Below are 21,903 nucleotides of genomic sequence, written 5' to 3' on the forward strand. Positions count from 1 at the left end.
CACACACAAAATAAGTCCAAATCCCCAAGGCCATGAATGCTGCAGCAGTCTGAAGTCAAACAATACAGCTTGTCTTCCGCTGAGCAAACATTAACTGGCTCCAGCTTGGACACTGCACCACACAGCCTCTGGTGGAGTGCACCAACAATGCCTTTCTCCTGGGTGGTCGTAAATAGTGGACACCAAGGGTTCACGCCCAGACCTCACTCCAACTGTGGCTATGCAGCTTCCCAGCTGTTTGCCAATAACCCACTGTCTTAGTGTCTTTCATGGTGTTTATTTACATGTACCTGTAACTCTTCTGCCTTTAGATACAGTATACTTCAAAGATGTACAGTAAGAACGATACAAATGAAAACAAATACCATCACCCAATCAATTCCACATTTAGCAATAAGACTCAGATTCCCAACCAGAGTGTAAAACTAGATTTACACATGAACCTATTACAGCTTTAATGTTAAAAGAATCAAAACATCAATCAATGGAATGTTTCACTTTATTTCCAATGATAAGAAACATAAATCGAGAAGTTACATCAATGTAGGTACAAGAATTAAGTGCTGGGGAGAATTTTTCTTAAAAAACATAATTTGATCCGAAAATAAAATTTTGTTCACTTATTTTAATCTCTTTTGCTAAATGATATGATCCCTCCAAAGAGACCGCAAGTGGTTATATTAACTTAGATCTTCCAATTGAACTGGAGTTCGCCTGTTAGAAAACTTTGCAGGTTTTGTTGTCCTTGTGTTTCTGGAGATTTTAATGCAACTGGTGAAGAAACAGAAGTTCTTTTATTTCCTCCATTATTTTTAACCAAGGGTTTTAGTCTCTTAATGGAAAATGACACCAACACTTCCGGCAGTTTTTTTTAAAAACAAAGTTATTTATTCTACAGTGCAAAAGAAATCAACACTCAAATTGATACACCCACTTTCTGTAACCTGCAGCACATGGTAACCTCTGATCAACGGAGGGATCACAATAAATGGGATTTGTAGTTTAGTTGCTCCTGAGGTGGCATGAGCTCCAGAAAGGCTAGAATTTGCAATCACCCCTCACCAATTTAAACCAACTTAAAACTCTCAGCACTGGAGATATCAAGAATAGAGAACGCCCTCCAATCCCTCACTCCGCCTTCTCTTTCTCTTTCATGTGCAAGAAGACCACCGAGAACAAGAAAAGGCCAACCATCATGGAGAAGGTGCTGGCGTAGTACGGATAGGCAGAGGGAATAAAGCGTTCGTACTGTGTGTGCTGGAGAGGACGAACAGATACCTTGAACAAAAAGAAACATTTGGTGAGATTCACAGTAACACAGCTACCATTGTGTTAGCAATTTTACGAAGGCAGGGTTGGTGTGGGGTGAAAATGAGCCAACTCAATTAGCTTTTTTTTTGCTTCTATTTTAGTATCTGTAATCTCATATCAATATGAACCTTCCCTACAAAGAATTTTATTTATTGTCACTTGGCCAAGTTTTCAGTCGAATATGGCATACATTTGGATATCTTTCAAAGAGATCCTCAAAAACCAGTTTCATGATCAGATTAAGTGGGAAGTAATCTGTGAATTAAAGAAAGGAATGAAAAGCTAAGCATTTACATTCTTCTAACACGGCAACAATTGCAACTGGTTGAATGAATTGTATGTTTCAGCTTGTTAAAATAAATGCAATTATATATCCCTGACAGGAAATTGACTAGCTTTTAGTTTTCTTCCCATTCACACAATGAAAAGGTATGAAAATGTATGCAAAGAAGATTCTCAGCATTTGGGGCATTATCCTCAGGTAATTTAGTATCACTTTTTGCTATCACTCCATTAAAGCACCTCAGGATATTTCCCTTCAGCCTGCTGTCACGTGTTTTTGTTGTCATGTGTGCTAGGCCAACAGTCTTTACTAATCACACTACCAAGAAATGGCCAGACCAGATGTTTCTGCTTCTGGTCAAAGGCTGAATTCAGTGTGTCCTATTTATTTTGCGGTTGGACCACTTCTTTGGTGTAGAGAAAAGATGCACACTCCTGGACTCATTTTGGTTATTCCTCTACCTTCATTTCACCCAATGTACCTAAACTACGTATTTACACACCACACCTTTCACTGCATGGGAGAGACTATAGGCAAAAGCACAGAAATGACTGTAGAGGAATAACCAAAAAGCATCCAGAAGAGTGCATCTTTCTCTACAGCAAAGATGTGGTCCAATCACAGAAAATAAATACTAATCAGAACTGTATTCAGCCTTTGACCAGGAACAGAAACATCTGCTCTGGGTATTTCTTGGTAGTGTGATCAGTAAAGACTGCTGCCCTAGCACACATCACAACAAAAGTAGACGTGACAGCAGGATGAAGAGAACTATCCTGAGGTGCTTCGGTGGAGTGATATTAAAAAGTGAAACCAAGTTACCTGAGGTGATAATACCACAAATGGCGAGAAGCTTCGTTACATGGATTTCTTAAAGGAATAAAGGTTGAGAGCATGACTGTTTTGGGGAAGGTATCAGAATTAAGTGCCCAGGAAGAGACTAATTCCTTTCGCAACCCAAATTAAGGAGGCATGGATATCCAAGATGGCTGTAGGGCTGCAGGAGAAGATAGAGTGCAAGACCAGAAGGGGTTTGGGGGCAAATTTATGGCAGATGAGCTTCAAGGAAAACAGGAAAAGGCTGAATGAGAGTGTCCTAACAATACCAGAAATGAATTTTGATTCTTGAAAGTCTTTTGCCAGTTAAACTTTGTAATATTTTTGCACAAGTTCCTAATGTGATACAGACCTGAGTAGAAGAATAAAGATGGGTGTATCCAAGCCTGTTGTAATCCACTTTAAACTGGAATACACCGTAGACATCAGGCAGTTTGAACTGTACACTATATTTACCACCTGCAAAAATAAGTGAATAAGCTCTGAATTAATTACTGTGCAACTCTCAAACTGAAAGGACTGTGGCAAGAATATCGCAGGTATAAAGTACATGAGTGGCTCAGACAGGCAGCAAACCATTATCTCAAGATTAGATTTAATATCATTGGTATAAGTCGTGAAGTTTATTGTTTTGCAGCAGCAATGCAATACATAATCAATTACAAAAATAACTATACAATTACTGCAAATAAGAGCAAAAAGTGAGATAGGGTACATGGATTCATTGTCCATTCAGAAGGTGGTGATGAATCAGTGTATAGGATGACTGAAAAATCTGGCTGACCAGTGCCGTAAACAACCACCTCTTACTCAATGTCAACAAGACCAAGGAGCTGATGATTGACTTCAGAAGGAAAACAAAGGTCCATGAAACAGCCGTCATTGGAGGATCAGAGGTGGGCAGCATCGGCAACTTTAAATTCTACTGTGTTATTATTTTGGTGGACCTTTCCTGGGCCCAGCATGCAAGTGCAGTTATGAAGAAAGCACGGCAGTGCCTCTATTTCCTTAGGAGTATGCGAAGACTCAGCATGACATCTAAAACTTTGACAAACTTCTATAGATGTGTGGTGCTGAGTATATTGACTGGCTGTGTCACAGCCTGGTATGGAAACATGTCCTTGAATGGAAAACTCTCCAAAAATTATTGGATATGGCTCAGTCCATCACAGACTACCAAGGACATGCTCTCTTCATGCTGCTGGCATCAGGAAGGTGGTATAGGACTCACACCAGTAGATTTAGGAACAGTTATTACTCATCAACCACCTGTTGCGTTGTCGACAATTTTTTTGATAGTGTTTGAGCATGGTCATGGGTGTAGTGAGAAGAGCACTGGGCTAATCATGCATCCTTGAGGTGACCAGGGTTGATTGTCAGCGAGAAGGAGTTATTTCCAATTCACACTGACTGTGGTCTCCTGGTGAGGAAGTCAAGTATCTAGTTGCAGAGGGAGGTACAGAGGCCCACATTTTGGAGCTGATTGATTAGTACTGATGGTACGACTGTGTTAATCATTAAACTGTGATCAATTTGCAGCAGCCTGACATAGGTATTGCTATTGCCCAGGTGGTCCAAAGCCTAGTGGAGAGCCAGTGAAATAGCATCCACTTTAGACCTATTGTGACAGTAGGCAAACTGCAGCAGGTCCAGCTCCTTGCTTAAGGCAGGAGTTGATTCTGGCCATAATTAACCTTTCAAAGCACTTCACTACAGTGGATGTGAAAGCAACTGAGCGATAGTTGTTAAGGCAGCTCACCCTGCTCTTCTTGAGCACTGATATATGATCATTGGCCTTTTGACGCAGGTGGGAACTACCAACTGCAGCAGTGAGGAATTGAAGGTGTCCTTGAACACACCCGCCAGTTGGCTGGCACAAGTTTTCAGTGGCTGACCAAGTACACTATTGGGGTCTGACACTTGCAAGAGCTCACCCTCCTCAAAGATGTTCTAGCATCAGCCTCTGAGACAGATCACAGGGTCACTCAGGAGCGGTTATATTCTCTTTCAAAGTGTGCATAACAGGTGCTGAGCTCATCTGGGAGTGAAGCATCACAGCCATTCATGATGTTAGGTTTCACCTTGTAGGAAATAATGGCCTGCAAACCTTGTCAGAGCTGACGTTCATCTGATTCCCTCTCTAACTTCAGTTGGAATTGATTTTTTCTCTTAAATAGCCTTCCATAGGTTCTACCTGGATTTCTTGTATAGTTCTGTATCACTGTTCTTGAATGTCACAGATCTAGAACTCAACAGTCTGCAAACTTCCTGATTCATCACCCACGCACGCATGCGCGCGCACACACACACACACCCCCCCCCCCCATTACATCAGCGGCAACTGTGGCATACTCACTCAAATTCAAAGATGAATCCCTGAATATTATCCACTCCACCCATTCAATCCAGTCCTATAAGCACTCTTCTGCCTCCCATCCCTTGACCATATCTTCATGGTCCTCACCACTTGTGCTGCAGTCCTCAGTCTCTGCCTGTACACTGAGAGTAGAAGAACAGCCAAGTGATTGGACATGCCGCAGTGCAGATGTGGCATGATACCGTAAGCGTTCTTGATGATAGCGTAACAGTGGTCAAGTGTGCAGGTTCTTCTGGTTCCATAGGCGACATATTGGTGGGAGTTGGTCAAAGACTTCTTCAGGCTGCTGTGGTTAGAAATCACCCACAATGATCAGGAAGGGATCGGGTGTGCTGTTTTGTGTCTGACGATCATGGTGCTGAGCCGATCCGGTGCCTGCCTGACGTTGGCCTGGAGTATAATACACACCACTACCAGGATGATGGCGGAAAACTCCCTTGGCAGATAAAATGGATGATACTTGACCTTCAGATCAGGTGAGCAGGACTGAGACAGAACCACCTCATCTGAGCGCCACAATTAGTTAATCATGAAACTGCTCCCTTTATCTTCGAAGACTCCATTGTCCTGTCTTTGCAGTGGATGGTGAAGTCCTCAGGCTGCAGTCTGCATCCTAGGCGGGGTGAGCCATGTTTCCATGAAGCAAAGAACACAGCAGTTGCTGCTGTCTCTCCATTACTGCAATCTTCCTCAGAGGTCTTCCATTTTATTTTCCGGATACTGTACATTCACCAGCAGGATAGTTGGGAGTGAAGGTCTTAGTGCTCTGCATTTCAGTCTTACTTGCCATCAAACACATTTCCCGTATTCCCTTTCACTTTAAGGAAACTCTGTGTATTAGCCCATCTTTTACAAAAGAGGCAACTTAAAATTACAACAACAAGAACCTCCTTACATAAAAAGGACAGCTGTTCAGAGGATCATGAGCTGTATGTTGCTGTGTCTAAAGGCAAGTCTGAAATAGAAAGAGCTCCATTTTCCTGCAATAATATATCCTCAGAGTGCAAAAGTAACTAACTTCTCATGAAAATTGTCTTCAATATTTTTTGAATATCACAACACGGTAGCATAGTGGTTAGCGTAATGTTTTACAGTACTGGCAACCCAGGCTCAATTCCCACCGCTGCTTGTAAGGAGTTTGTACATTCTCCTTGTGATCGCATGGGTTTTCTCCAGGTGTTGTTAGGTTAGTTGGTCAATGTAAAGTGTCCCATGATTAGGCTGGGATTAAATCAGGGAATTGCTAGGCAGCATGGGTCAAAAGGCCAGTAGGGCCTATTCCACACTGTATCTCAATAAACAAACTCCACTAATTATAGAATTTCCAAACTGCTTTGTAAATCTCCAGATTACTGGTAATGTTAACTATTGTTACCATTATCTTCAAGATAATTCATGACATCCATTTTCCAATCCCAGATGAAATTCCAAAAGTACCACATGTAACTTGGAATAAAGTTTTCCTTGGTGCAGAGAGGGTGTTGTTAGAGAAATGTAAATATACTCCAGGTTCCTAACTACTCAATCAACAATCCCAGTAAAACTAAACTGTCATACTTAAGGACTTTTGGTGAGTGTAATCTATGAACATATGAACTCATTCAGCATTTTATATTCTCAGGTTACAAACCTCCTCCTCCCAAATTTTTTGAATGATTGACCCATGCCCACCAGAGCAGCAGCAAATTCTGGTGCAAGAATTCAAATTAGATATTAAATGCAACAGAAAAAAAAAAGGCAAATTTCAGCCAAACCCATCATATTCAAATTCAAATGCATGGAAACATGTTTACTTTGCCTGGCATTAGGTCATTCTACTTACCATTTTTCTTTAGGTAGGTTCTAACAAAGGGATCAATGCGAACAAACTCCAGTTGAATGTCATCCCCATCAAATGGGATCCATTTCCCATTGGAGAGTTTTTCAATAACAATGCTATATTCCTGTACCAAAAGAAAACATTACCATCATCACAAATTTCTTGGACCATTACTGCTGAGTCCACAATGATAACAGAATGTGACCTCCAGAAATGAATAAAAACAACTATTGAATATTTAATTAATAAAAGATTCAGGGACCTAAATAGGAACTCAATCTGCTTCTAATAATTCATTTTAATGTTCCATCACTTAGTACTGTTTCTTTATGAAGTACTTAGGTCCTGTCTCACACCATTTTCACTCGTTTAAAAATGTAATTCTTTATTCTAAACAAGTAACAGTAGAGTATGAGCTAGGGATATGATTATGTCACTAAGTATGAAACTAATCCTTCGATCTGTGAAGGCAGTGAGAGATGGGCTAAAGTAATAGTTCAAAAGAAAACCCAGGAATATCATGACATCTTCAAGTGGTGGGAGTGAAAATATAATCTGAGTTTGCAAACTTTAATATACTAAATCAATCTGCAAGCAAATTAAACAGACCCCATACAAACTGCAAGAAGCCAAAAATACTGCAGGAATTGATAGGTCTTAACAGAGCACCTTAAGGGAAACAATACAAAGTCAAAGAGCATTGAATTTTCACCACAGAAAAATTGCCTTTTGGCTCACATCCATGCCACCCTTTTTTAAAACCATTCTGTACTGAAACCATTTCCCCACACTAGATCCATAATTGAAATATATGAAAGATTTATAAATAGTTTAAACTAGCTCCCATCCCACCAAGTAAACATACATGAAAGCACTTCCAATAAAAGTTCATTTTTATGCTCTTGAATAGTCAATTATCATCATCACTGGTAGAGGGAAAGCTTGTTTTATGTTCCAGCTGCCACAATTTAAGAAAGGAAAACGAGTCAAGTGAACACTGATACAGATGTGAGTATGAATTTTATCAGTGATGTCCCAGTATTTAGGATATTGCTGAAACACATTCACCAAGTAAAGGGAAGACGTCACCCAATCCTGATTTTTAACTAACTTTTTATCCCCTCTCTTGAAGAGGATGGGTAAGTGGTCTCAGTTACGTCATTTAAAAATTTCTTCTTTGCATTTAAGTCTATAATTTAAACGTCAAGCTTCCCCACAGTAAGTCCACAACAAGAAAGCTACAATAACAGCTCCATAACTCAGCAAATCCTAACTCCCACAAATCCCTCCATGATCTCTCTTGAAATTCCACTTCAGTTTGCAAACTCCCAAGTAATGGTGAATTACCGTAGATTCCGGATTTTAAGCCGCTACTTTTTTCCCACATTTTGAACAGCTTTGAACTTTGCGGCCTTTAATCCGGAGCGGCTAATACATGATTTTTTTCATGCCGCCTCGTAAACATTTTGCCTCATAACAGTAGACCAATAAAATTGATGAGTAGTTCACAGAGGTCCAATGAAATTGTACGATAAATCAAGCGCACTTTCACAATTAAATTATTGTAAATCAGTCATTTGTACTCACCCTCATCAACATGGAAAACACTCAAAGCATTGTGCTGCCTTATGGCAGTTATTTAGTTTATAATATTTTCGCTTAGTAATTCATTTTCTAGTTAAAGTTAGAAGAGTTTTAACTATATTTGTTTTCTGTACTACATCGCGGGATGCTATGACGTCACACCCGGTTTCGCGGTGTCTTGTGGGAAAAATGCCGTTTGCGATAAACGGAAAGGTGGGGGTCGAGCGGCGGAGCGGCATTAGATCTGAGCGAAACGCTGCTTTTAAGTTAAAGGCGATCAATAACTTTTCCTGGTAGGCTGCAGTATATATATTTTTTACCAGTCGTTAGGAGATATTGGAATGTTGTTCAGTAAAGAAGTATACGCAATGTATATTTAAAAGTAGCCGCGTTACGGGCACGGTTCGAAAAAAAGCATTTGCAATATGTATTTGTTTTTGTTACCATATGGATTTAATTAAAAGTTAAAAAATCCTCACGTGTAATATCTTTCTGTGTAAATATCTCATATTACAACGTGGGACACCTGCGGCCGAAAATCCGGTGCGGCCTTTACAATTAAAAAATTGATTTTATTTCTAAAATTAGAGCCAGCGGCTTTTAATCAGGTGCGCTCTGTAGTCCGGAATCTACGGTACTTATCTACTGAACCTCCTGATTAGAATGCAACTCTCTCTACAAACACAAACCCCTTGTAACCTTATTCTTCAACCTCTCCCAATTCCTTATTGACAATTGAATTCCCATTCTTTAAGCATGGTGTTGTTCTGCATAAGGCCACTGAGTTCAAATGTACTGCCACCCTGCCGAGAAAGTTTAACTCAGCGCAGTGGCAGAGTGGAAACTTTCTGGGAAAGTGCCTTTGCCAATTCAGTCAAGAGAATTAGAATTTGCTTGTGTAATTCTTGCAATGTTGAACCCTCTGTGTTACATAATTGTGTCTGCAAATTCATATCATGCAAATAATTCAATATAATTTCTAAGCTACCCTCTGAAAAAAAAGCTGTTTAAATAATTAATAAACTTTCATTGATACTTACCACCAGATCAGTTATGGTATAGGCATTTGGTGGATTGGTTTCTCCAACAGGGTGGTGAGACACCTTTCCAACACGGAGCACTCCTTCCTCTTTGAATACCCAGCGGGACAGTGCCATTGCCAGTTCAAAATTCCCAGTTTTTGAAAATCTGAATTCAAAGAATTCAAGCAAAAAATTTTGTACAACTCTCCACTCATGTCACAACAATGTTTCCTCCACTCCCTTTAAACTCACTGAAGCCCTGACTTCCCACAGTCTTTATAAACTCACTGGAGTCCCGTTTACCATGCTCTCTTTGAACTTAACAGGTTTCATTTCTAAGCTCTCTTTAAACTCACCTTGTTCACTGAAAAACGTTATTATATTGCTCTGTAACATGTATGTAAATAAATGAAGTTTGGGGCACTAACACAAGAAATATGTGACAATCCATGAAATCTGCCTGTCCAGTATACCCAAGGTTGCCAAAATGATCAGTTTTACTGTACGAAATAAACAACACCCACCCAGTTAGGGCAACCTAGAGAACAAATTAAACTCAGAATCAAGTCACCAGGACATGACACAGATTACTGCCCTCGCCATGAACTGTGTTCATTTGCATGATGTGACTGCAGCACATTCTATTTTTTAGGATTGAATATGGCAAGCTTTCAGCTCCACTGCTCTTTCCATCGAACTCTACCATCAAAACAAGATCATTAATATCCTGAGAGTAATGTAATCTCCAAGCACCCGTCAAGAATTAGACTTCGTTGCCAATGGTCAGAATTTTGACGTTTTTACAAAATGCCACTGTCAGCATTTTGTTAGTTGCAGAACTGCAATGGTTCCAGCAGCACAGCTGATAGACATAAAAGAAACAGGCCTTTGCCATTTCCTTTTTGCCAAGTAGAAACAATTAATAAACGTAGTCAGAGAGACAGGCAAGAACTTTGCATGACCTTTGATATCTGATCTTACCGTTCAGCACCTGGGACTGCCTTCTGCACAGCAGCTTCAAAGAAGGCATCACTGAAGAAATCGATAGAACCACTGAAGACAGCTCTAGCGTTGTTCCGTGCCTGGAGTCCAGCAATCAGCAGGGTGTTCTTCCCCACAGCATGAGGATACTAGCAAAAGGTGGAAAATCCAGATGCTTACCTTAACTAAACCATTCCCTATTTTATATACAAATCCATGCAAATATAATTTGCATTTTATATACAAACTTTATACACATACAACAGGTGTTGCAATATTGCTCAAGATGTAAACTCCAAAACATTAAAATTTTCTTGCACTCAGTGGGAGATTAACTGGACCGTGCACAACCTTCCCAGTCTGCTTTACAGTGCATATAGGATAGAATACCCAGAGCACTTAATATGTATCTCACTAGCTCCCATCATCTAGACTACAAATACATTACAAACAAAAGGGGGAGCAAGAGTAAGCCATTGGCAGCTAGAGTTTGCCCTGCCTTTCAAATCATGGCTAACTTGACTGTAATCTCAACTCTGTATTTCAGTCTACCTGGGATAACCATTTAATTCTTTGCTTATTAGGAACCTATGCACCTCTGCCTTAAAAAGATCCAAAGAATCATCTTCCTCTGTACTTTCAGGAGAGTTCCAAATACTGACAAACCTCAAGTGAGAAAAAAAATAGGCTGAGTTTTAAATGGGCAAACTTCTTGAGACTGTTAGTTCTAGAGTGCCACAGGGAGGAAACATCCCCTCCACCTTTACACTGTCAAGGTGCCTCACAATTTGTTTCAAAAAAAACATTTGCATCACTTTCACTCACTATACTTATTATTGAGCAGTGAAATTAACCCAAGGTTGAAGCACAAACCAGAGTGCAGATACTATTGCACTTTACAGTGGATTCAACGCATCAAGAATGACAATCTCTCAAGAGTTCATCCCTCTAAATCCTCCAAACACAGGAAAGTTACAGTTCTCTTGACCTGAATCCCATTCAATCTGTCTCATGTGTCGAGTTAGCCTTCCTCAAACAGGCAGCAAAATAATTCAACTTTGGCCTTAAGCAGAGAAACCATTCAACTACCTTCCCTGATCTCCACCCTTTATAAATGGCCCAAAGTAAGATGCTAGAATTAAGCTTGGTAGTGATTTATTGATCAAATAACATACTCACACACATTACTTTTATTCTCATGTAAAAATTGGTAATGTGAATAGAGACCAGGATACTTACAGAACTGTCTTTAAGCACATTAGGGCTTTAAGGAAAGAGATTATTCAACAACTTGAAGATTACACATAAGAGTTACCTGTGTGACTGGCTTGTCTGGAAAGAAGGAATAAGAACTAGAAGATCCAGTCAGAATATCCAAGACCAATGGATTATCAGGATCAGCAACCATACTGGAAAGTAAAAAAAAATAAAATGGTTAAGGGCCTAGGATATAGGCTCAAGGATAATTGGATAATTTACTCCTATTATAGTTTTTAAATACAAATACTTTGATTGGTTTTCTGGAGAAAATTTACTACGTCAAATAGGTCAAAACATACAATGTTCATTTATTTGCAAATATTAACCACCTGCACTGCAAGTGAGGAATTTTCCCCTCCTCAATTACTGCTTGTTACGTCCTTAGTTCATGTACTATACCCCTCTACTTCCAACACATTATACACATGCTTCATGTGTTTTCTGCTGCTTCTGAGATACCATATATTCCCAACAAACTCCATTACTAAAAGACCTCTTAGTCATCTCATCTCTCCACACATGCTGTCACTTAAGACTTAATTTCCCTAAACCCTCCAATCACCTTCAGAAGTTTCAAGATCCATCTCCCCCTTCGTGCCTCTGGGCATCTTTCCTCAAGTCTGACACAAATGTGAATCCCTTAAAATGTTCTCTAAAGTACTTGTCAAGAATCCCTGCTAAAGTATTCAATTTTGAACGTTCATGTGTGAGAGATCCTTTACAAGGACTGGGTAGTGAGTGAGATACTGAAATTGATAAGAGAAAGCAATATTAGCTGTTCACGGATACCATTTCTGAAACTATTAAATTTTTAAAAAAACTAGTCTCTCCCAATGGAAAATTAGATATTCCACTGTTAACAAAAGTTATTTATCAATACAAGTTTATCACTAAGCTCTTAAAAGGTATAGTAATTTGGAGCCGCAAGTCACAATTTGTAAGTATTTAACGGTCAAGTTTGCAACTATCTGTTTTATAGATCCTGTTACAAATTTGCTGTACAAAGGTGTAACATTAATGGAATAATAAAGTACCTACCCAACTCCACGGAATAAAAGAGGATTTGTTGGCCGCTTCCCCACGATAGTGGGAGCCTTCAGCAGTTGATCACTGTCAGCAATGATCAGGGTGTGCTTTGGAAACAACAAAGCATAAATCAACTCAATACGCTTGAACACAATGTTCTTAATGAAATTATCTTTGTGGTAAATTTCTTGAATTGCTTCACAGTATTTACTATTTTGAATGTTGTTAACATTAATTAAACATATCCAGAATTAAGATTTTAAGAATTATATTGCAGGTCATCTTAATGTGTGTAAAGTAGCAAGTTTTAACTCTATAACAGTCTAGTGCAGGGATTCCCAACCTAGGGTCCATGGGCCCCTTGCTTAATGGTATTGATCCATGGCATAAAAAGGTTAGGAACCCTTAGTCTAGTGTATCTATTCCTCAGCGGTAACATTCATCATTCTGACAGCTAAAATTCAGCATACAGGGACTAAAAGTGTCCAAGATTTATGACCACAAGCGTGAGCCCTGTTATTATCAAGCAGATCTCTCACCAAGTTAGTTGGAGAGACACTACTGTTCGTTATGAAATCTCCCTGGTGGTCCTTACCTGACCAAGATCAGAAACATCATAATTATGATGGTCAATAACTGAAGTCTTTTCCTCATCGAATTCAATCCCACATTCACTACCCAGTTCTCGTAAAGGATCCCCTAAAAGCAAAAATGTAAATTAAATACACCATCAGCGATGCAGACCAAGTTCCAATTACATTCAGTTAAAAATTCTACCTGTGGTCAATCTCCATAACACCATCAACTTCATTACTCAATGAGCAACCAAAAGTTGTAACCTTCTCCTTTCCTGTGATGAATCCTTGACCATGTCCATTATCTCCACTCCTTCCCAACAGGATTCACCTTGTTCTTACTTTCCCTTCACCAGTCTTCAAACTGTCCGCCATTTCTGTGATACTAGCATGATGCCATCACTTAGCACACATTTCCTTCCATCACAGCCACCTTTCAGCAATCTGAATGAATTCTGATCTACGACAACCTGATTCACTCTTCAAATCACCAACAATCTCAGTTCTTCCCAGAGCAACTTACCATGAAAACTTTGGCAAAGAAATAAATTCCTTTTTACATCCTCCCTTTTCACTAGTCAGAGACATCATCCACATCAAACAGTAACTTACTTGTGCTTTCACATTGGTATGATTTCACTTTTCAAAATGGTATTCCCCTTTTCGGAGTGACTATTCCGCAGAATTCTTTCAATTAGTCTACAAATGCAATCCCAAGCTTACAACTGCGTGACACTAACTACATCCCTATCTGACACTGACCTTCTAAACTGTTCCAATAGACTTAACATAAGTTTATAGAACCATGCTTTTTTTGTTGGGCACAATACAATACAGCCTTGTGATCGCAAAACTCTGAGTTCAAAGATTTCAGTTGTTTCTGTTCCTCCATGTTTTCAATTCTTTACTTGACCCATTACTATACCCTTATTTTTGCACCCCACATTCCTTTTGTCATGTAGTTTTCCCTTCACTGTATAACAGAATCTCTTTTTCTGTTCCCCATTTTCTACACCTTAAAGTATTTATTTCAAATGTCAAATGCTCTGGTGATAGATAATTGACACTAAACATCAACTGTTTCCCTCTCCGGAAATGCATTCTGAGCTTCTAAATATTTCCAGCATTTACGTATTTCAGATTAGCATATCTGCAGAATTTTCCTTTTGCAAGATTATAATCTTAGTTTAGCTCATTTACCCTGAACATTCATGAATTTAAATCTGAGGAAGATATTGATCTTTTGGAATACTGGAACCTATTCTGTATGCACATATATTCCCACAAATTCAATGCAAACCATCAGTCTTGATAGAATGTTGGAGATATATTCCTTTGGTTTTAAAATGTTGATTTAAATCCAAATGTCAATTTAAAAAACAGATATAAAAGATCTCATTGACCGCCACAGATTCTGACAATGTGCATCACTGTCAAGACCAACAGTGAGTATCAAGCATTTTTTTTTTAAACCATTTGTGGGTCCTCTTTGTCACAAACTGACTGACACACTTCATATGTTAATACAGTGCCTAAACCTCAAAGGTATTTTAATAACTGTTAAAAACTTTGAAACATCTCAAGGTAATGATGTTTTCTGTACATAGAGGCTTTTTTAAAAAGACTAAAATTTACACTGATGTTGAACTACTTAATAGACTGATCACATTTCTAAAATCATTTCAGATGTGGTATTTATTCCATATGCTTACCAATGTCAGAGCTCGCAGCAACCAGTACATTTCCACCTCCATCAACGAATGTGGCAATAGTGTCAACATTAATGTTGCCTCCAAAATCTGCAAACAAAGCAAATTTCCATTAATCCTAATTTTTTATCCTTTCTAGCTGTTCTGTAACAAGTAAAACACAGCTCTAACACCCACCTGTTCCAATGCATCAGCTCTCAGCTGTCTTTTCTTTCAGAAGTTCCACTTGATCCAACATTTTATACACTGACAACACATGGCAGTGCACATACCATAATCCTTTTATCAGCCAACGTGCACCACAAGGCAAAGAGCTACAATTCCTTAAAGGCAATGGTCTTATATAATCTATTTCAACATGATTTCTTTTAAAATCCTCTGTTGTTCCTGCACTTTCTCCGTTCAAAGCCTTTGCCTCTAATATTTTATGTAATTTCTGACTGTTTGGAGCAAGGTGGAAAATGCAATACCAAATGAAAAGTTTTTAATCTGTTCAACTGCACAAAAAAAAAGGTTAGATCAGTAATTTTAAGCTGTCAAGCTTACCTTCAATGCTAAACAAATCCATTCAAACCAAAGACAGATCTTATCTTTAGTCAACATTAAACTGGCTGCTTTCAATTCAGCTGACAGATCTTCACGCCTTCACTTACGAAGGGAAAGCTGGCTGAAGGTCTTACTGCTCAGAAACTGTTGCAAGACCCGCAGTATTGCACAAGGGTCACATTGGTTTGTGCTAATCTCTCATTAAATAACCTGCTCACACTCTGCTTAAGGTCAATGAATCACGGGTTATTTATTTTATTTTCCATACAACACGCACACCATATTTTTTATTGTCCCTGTTTAATTGAACCTGAACAGGAGGCAGTAAGTCAATCACATTTGTCAGGATGGAGCTCCCAGGACTGGACACCATCTATTCCAGCAGACTCAGGAGGAAAGCAATCAGCATAACCAGAGACACCACACACCCCGGCCACTCCCTGTTTGACCCGCTGCCATCCAGCAAAAGGTTCAGGACACTAAAAATAGACTGAGGAACAGCTTCTAACCCAGAGCTGTGGCCTCCATCACACCACTCCCACAGAACAATGACTGAAACTGTGACTCAAATACTTGCACCAACGGCACTTTGTGCATTACTGTGATATTCTGGTGCTGCTGCAACTTATTTTCTGCTACTTATCTATTTAATACTGTTTTTCTATTACTGTCTTGTTTTTATCTGCCGCTTTGTTTGATTGCCTGAGATGAAGCCAAACAGAGTTTCATTGTACCTATGTATAATGACAATAAAGATCATTAATTCATTCATGTTGGTGGGTCCAAGTTTCGTATAAGGCAAACCAAGGACAGCAGTCCAGTAGTTTCTGTGGGCCCCATCCCTGAGACTAACAATTTTTTAATCTGCAGATTTATTTTGTTATTGAAGCTAAATTCCATTTTCCATGACGGAACCCAAACGCACCTGCCTGCCTGGATCCATGGTACACAACTCTATTTGCTAGTCCAATATAATCTCTAGGCTACCTGACAGCAGCGCTGCCTACTTGGTTCACAAAAGCCACCAAAAATAAACGTAGCCTCTATTTCTGACACTTTCCTCCCCTTTCTTGATGTCTGTCTCCATCTCTGGAGACAAGCTTTCAACCAACATCTTTAAAAAATCTACCAATTCCCACAGTCACCTTTGACTGTACCACTTCCCATCCTGTCACCTATAAAAATGCTATTCCCTTGCTGTTGTCTCCACCACATCAATTCCCAGGATGCAGCTTCCCTTTCCATCAGAGACATCATCCTCCTTCAACGAACGGGCTTCCCTTCCTCCTCCACCATTGATGCTGCCCTCACACACATCTCCTCCATTTCCCAAACACCCATGCTCATCCACTCTTCCTACCACCTTAATAGTAATAGAGTTCTTCTTGTCTTTACCTAACACCCCATTAGCCTCTGCATCCAAAAAATTATTCTCTGCAACTTCCTCAAGTATCCTACCTTCCCCACTCTACCCCGCTTTCTGCAAGGATCACTCCCTGTGATTCCTTTATGCATTCGTCCATCCTCACTAATCTCCCTCCCGGCACTTATCCCTGCAAGCGGCTGAAGTGCTACAACTGCCCATTCACCTCCTCCATCTCCTCCAATCAAGTCCTTCCAGGTGAGGCAACACTTCACCTGCGAATCTGCTGGGGTTGTCTATTGGGTCCTGTGCTCCCGATGCGGCCTCCTCCTCATTGGTGAAACCCATTATAAATTGGGCGACCACCTTGTCGAGCACCTCCGCTCCATCTGCCAAATGTGGAATTTCCCGGTGGCCAAACATTTTAATTCCCATCCCTGTTCCAACATTTTGGTCCATGGCTCAACTTGTGCCACAATGAGGCCACCCTCAAAGTAGAGGAGCAACACCTTATATTTTGTCTGGGTAGCCTCCAAACTGACAGGAAGAGTATCGATTTCTCCTTCTGCTAAAATAAAAATGACTCCCCTCCCCTCTTCTTCTATTCCCCACTCAGATCTCTTATTGCTTCTCAGCTGCCTATCTCTTCCCCAGGGTCCCCTCCTCCTTCCCATTATCTTCTCCCATCTGACTCCTTCCTCTCCAGCTTTTTACCTTTCCTCCCCACCTGGCTTCACCCATCACCTTCTACTTATCCTCCCTCCACTGTTTTATTCTGGCGTCTTCCCCCATCCTTTCCATTCCTCAAGAAGGGTCTTGACCCAAAACATTTCCACAGACGCTGTCTGGCCTGCTGAGTTTCTCCAGCATTTTGTGTGTGTTGCTTTGGATTTCCAGCATCTGCAGACTTTCTCGTGTTTATGAACTAAATTTAAATTAACCAAGCTATGCATAAAGGGTCAATTCACTATTAAAGTTCCAATTATTTATTTACAACTGCAAAACTAGAATTTCTTCAGTATTTCACAGAATCCCAAATCAAAAACTGTAAATAACTAGTTTTAATTTTTGCTTTATTTCTTCCTTAAGTTTTTCCAACCATTATCACAACTGCTCATCATCACGTTTCATGTTTTCAAAATCATGAAATGTCCACAAAAATAATATTTTAAACACATTATGAAGTCATTACTAACTAAAGCATATATTAACATAAAAGAACTTAAAGCTACTTTCATCATTCAAAAACTACCTAAATTTAACCAAAACAAAAATTGATACTCAAGTATCAATTTAAAGGCTCTTCTCAAACACAAAAAGAGAGCCTCTAGATCAGGAGACATGGACGAATTGAAACACATGAAGAGAGAGCTAAAGAAGATCAAGGTGGCTAAAGAGGAATAGAGGAGAGAGCTGGAGAACAAGCTTGGGCAGAGAAGCTCATGGGAGATGTGGAGAGGCACGAAGAACATCACTGGCTTCAATCAGCCTAGCTGTAGAGCCTCAGAATGCAGCCGTGAATAGGCGACTGAGTTAAACCAATTCTTCAATAGGTTTGACAACTGCCCTCCTATTCACACCCCATCAGCACACCAATCCAGGTGCCGAGGCACCAACACCTCCCCCCGCCCCCAGTTCAACAGGTGGACAAACAATGCAGGCTACCAATGTCTACATCCCGTCCTTGCCCTGCACCTACCATCCATACCTTCACATACCAACTGCTATCATCCCGATCTTCACCTCCCCCAGCCCCCAGCTTCCACCAACCCCCCCATCCAGTGTTCGTGGACTCACCTTCACTACTGAGCAGGTGAGAAGAGCTCTGGGAAACTCAGACACGGCAAAGCATTGGGACCTGATGGTATGAACCCCAGGGTCCTGAAAGAGTGTGCTGAGCAGCTGTGTGGAGTTCTCCAGCACATTTTCAATCTGAGTCTCGGCCTGGAAAAGGTCCCGACTGTGTGGAAAACATCATGTGTGGTCCCAGTACCCAAGAAGGACCAACCAGAAGTCTTGCATGACTACTGTCCGGTGGCCTTGACCTCACAAATCATGAGATCTTGAGCCTAGAGGGTGTGGTCCTGGCTCACCTCTGACCCCCGGTCAAATCAGCCCTCGATCCCCTGCAGTTTGCCTACCGGGAGCACATTGGGGTCAATGATGCTGTCATCTACCTGCTAAACAGAGCCTACTTCCATTTGGATAGGCGGGGCAGCACTGTGAGGATCATGTTTTTTGATTTCTCAAGCGCCTCAATACCATACAGCCTTTTTTGATGGGGGAAAAAGCTCTGTTCAATGTAGATTGGCACTTACATTGATTCCTGGATAAAGGACTAGATGACTGGCAGACCACAATTTATGCGCTTCAGGGATATGTGTCAGACATAAACAGCACTGGGATCCCACAGGGGACTGTACAGGCTCCCTTCCTGTTTACCCTGTATTCCTCAGACTTTAGATACAATACTGAGTCATGTCGTCTGCACAAATTCTCTGATGACTCAGCAATAGTTGGGTGTATAAAGGGAGGAATTGAATCAAAATTGAATTTTACAAGTAAGAAACTTGAACAAGAAAAAAAAAACATCCTTACCTTCCACAGATGGTGAAAAAATTATGAGGTGATCATACAGAAACTCTCCATGTTTAATGAGAGACAGACCAGGATCATCTGAAATCTTGAATGTCAAATTGAACCCGAGATCTAATTAGAGATTCGGGGGGGGGGGGGGGGGGGAGGAAGAAAAAAGCAACAGGTGAGCATATTTGAACAAACAATTGTAATGTTCAGAGATATACCAGGACAATATTTACAGAATGAATAACCTAAACCTTAGTATACAGTAGCAGAAAAGTTCGTTTTGAAGCACCACACAAAAAGCTGCAAAAACTCAGCAAGCCAGGCAGCATCTATGGAGGGGAATAAACAATCGACATTGTGTGTAGACTGCCTTCTGCCTGACTTGCTCCAGCAGTTTGTGTTTTCAGCATCTGCAGAATCGCTTGTGTTCATGTTGAAGCACATCGTTTAAATTACTTAAACCTCTCTTCACTCATTCAACTATTGCAGGCATCACTGGAGTACAATTCCACTAAATCTCTCCAAACCTCACCCGATGGATTCCATGAGAGTTCCGGCACCGTCGCCCAAGTTGCTACCTGACATGCCAGGTGTGGGCCTTCAAAATGGAAGAGGGGTTGCTCACAGCTGGAGCTGGATCAGATTGCATCTTTAAAAAGGCAAGCGTCCTTCTTCAGATGACCTTTTGGACTGTTTTCAATAACTAGGGGAACCCGAAAAAGTCTGCAGAACGTTTCCCTCTCTTTTTTTTAAATTTTCTTTTAAAAACACACATCATCTGTCTGATTATTTAGTGAAAAAAGGAGAAGGGGTAAAGGGCATGACCATAATGATTCTATGAAGTGAAGCAGAATTAGTGGGTTGATTGGCCCTACAAATCATTCCACCTCCCGACTCGCTCCCCCAACTCCAGCAATTCCACGTCTCCCTATGAGCAAAGTATCCCTCTCACCCACCCGCCAGGCTCTTGAAGTATATCGAATGCGTTTCCTTCATGTTGATGTTCTCCAGAAGCACCAGCGTCCGTCCAGCCCCATTCGCCAAGGACAGGAGGCAGGCAAGTAGGAGACATACGGGCAGCGAGGCCCGGCTCCCAATCCTCCCAACCCAGCTCCCATTCTGACCCTCCGCCATCTCCAGAGCCGCCACTCCAACCGGATCCGGAAATACTTCTTCCCAGCCGCTGCTGCTCTCCCCGTCTCCCACAGTTACTACTAACACAGATCAGAACATTTATTTTTGTTCAATTATTTTCAACTCCTATCAGTTTTAGTTCCCTCAGTTGCTTTAATATGTTTACAAAAACCATAAGTTCTCAAAGCTAACCAATCAGCAGCGGCCAACTTGTCACTAACACCCGTTGCAGCAAGAAAAAGGGTCCCCGAACAATCTGCGTTTTCTCTAAGTTCCCATTTAGAGCAAGGAGGAAATCCACAATTATGGTTTAATTGCAATCTCTTCCATATATTTTTTAAATTCTTTATTTATGTAGTAATAATCTAATTATCAGAAGTTCATGTGGATTGTGAAAATCCTATTGATCAATTTCCTTTGAGAAAGTGACAATCTTATTTAGTAGTAAATCCATGCAAACTACACTGATGCCAACAAATTTTTAAAGAATTTTTGGTACAGCATTTATTTCAAATTAGACCTATTCTGATATTGGTGCCAGACTTCCATAGAAAACAAACACAGAAAAGAAACTGCTGGAGAAATTGGAATATAAGGAAATAGTAACAGGAGTAGGCCATTTGGCCTCTCATTTTAAAAAAAATTGATTAAGTTGATCTGTTCCGGGCCTCATCATCCCTTCAATGTCAGCTCCTTGTTACTAATTCCCCGATCTTTCAAAAAAATACTAAATCCCCTAAATATATATATATATACACACCTATGAGTGTACATGTCAAGCTATTTCCACCGGAGTCCAAAAAAGTACACTAGGCTAATTCCTGGGATTAATTAAATGTAAGTAGCTGAAGAAATTTTATTAGATACTTGCATTAAATTAAACCCCTATCCCAGGAATTAGCCTAGTGTACTCTTTTGGACTCCCTCCATTATCAGTTTATCCTTTTTTCAATAAGGGGATCGAAGCTGTGTACAGTATTCCAGGTGTTGCTTCACCCAGCATGTTGTAAAATTGGAACAATACTTCCATATTTCTCTGCTCCAACCCTCTTGCAAGATAGGTCAATGTGCCAGTTGCCTTCCTAATACCTGCTACATCTGCTGCTAACATTTTGCTGCAGCATTATTTTATAATTTAGTTCATAAACGCCAGAAAGTCTGCAGATGCTGGAAATCCAAAGCAACACACACACACAAAATGCTGGAGAAACTCAGCAGAAGGAGAAATCGATATTCATTCTGTCAGTTTGGAGGCTACCCAGATGGAATATAAGGTGTTGCAACCTGTTCTCTGAGGGTGGCCTCATCATGGCACAAGTTGAGCCATGGACCAAAATGCTGGAATGGGAATTAAAAAGTTTGGCCACCGGGAAGTTCCACTTTTGGCGAATGGAGTGGAGGTGCTCGATGAAGCAGTCCCCCAATTTAATATGTTCAAATCTCTGCTCTGGTGGTTCAGGTAAAGCTTGGGTACAGGTACAAAACTGACT

General features: G+C 40.4%; 1 protein-coding gene across 1 annotated transcript; it reads right to left on the reverse strand.

Annotated features, from left to right (window-relative positions):
- Positions 1-481: 481 nt before the first annotated feature.
- ddost (dolichyl-diphosphooligosaccharide--protein glycosyltransferase subunit (non-catalytic)) lies at positions 482-20,456 on the reverse strand. The gene is made up of 11 exons (XM_073031871.1): positions 20,236-20,456; positions 19,292-19,402; positions 14,788-14,874; positions 13,096-13,199; positions 12,513-12,607; positions 11,530-11,623; positions 10,215-10,363; positions 9,252-9,399; positions 6,631-6,751; positions 2,784-2,890; positions 482-1,278 (listed from the first exon to the last, which is right to left on the reverse strand). The coding sequence occupies exons 1-11, from the start codon at positions 20,411-20,413 to the stop codon at positions 1,129-1,131; spliced, it is 1,344 nt and encodes a 447-aa protein (XP_072887972.1). The 5' UTR covers positions 20,414-20,456; the 3' UTR covers positions 482-1,128.
- Positions 20,457-21,903: the final 1,447 nt, after the last annotated feature.

The sequence above is a fragment of the Hemitrygon akajei genome, chromosome 29 (assembly GCF_048418815.1).
Source record: "Hemitrygon akajei chromosome 29, sHemAka1.3, whole genome shotgun sequence".
In the NCBI taxonomy this organism is placed as follows: Eukaryota; Metazoa; Chordata; class Chondrichthyes; order Myliobatiformes; family Dasyatidae; genus Hemitrygon; species Hemitrygon akajei.

Bases quoted from the DNA above. Each gene is read 5' to 3' on its own strand.
- ddost (XM_073031871.1), bottom strand. From the start codon at position 20,413: ATGGCGGAGGGTCAGAATGGGAGCTGGGTTGGGAGGATTGGGAGCCGG. The intron at 12,608-13,095 runs GTAAGGACCACC...TTGTTTCCAAAG, and splicing joins ATGTTTCTGATCTTGGTCAG to CACACCCTGATCATTGCTGA. The intron at 1,279-2,783 runs GTCTGTATCACA...TTTTTGTTCAAG, and splicing joins ATCTTTATTCTTCTACTCAG to GTATCTGTTCGTCCTCTCCA.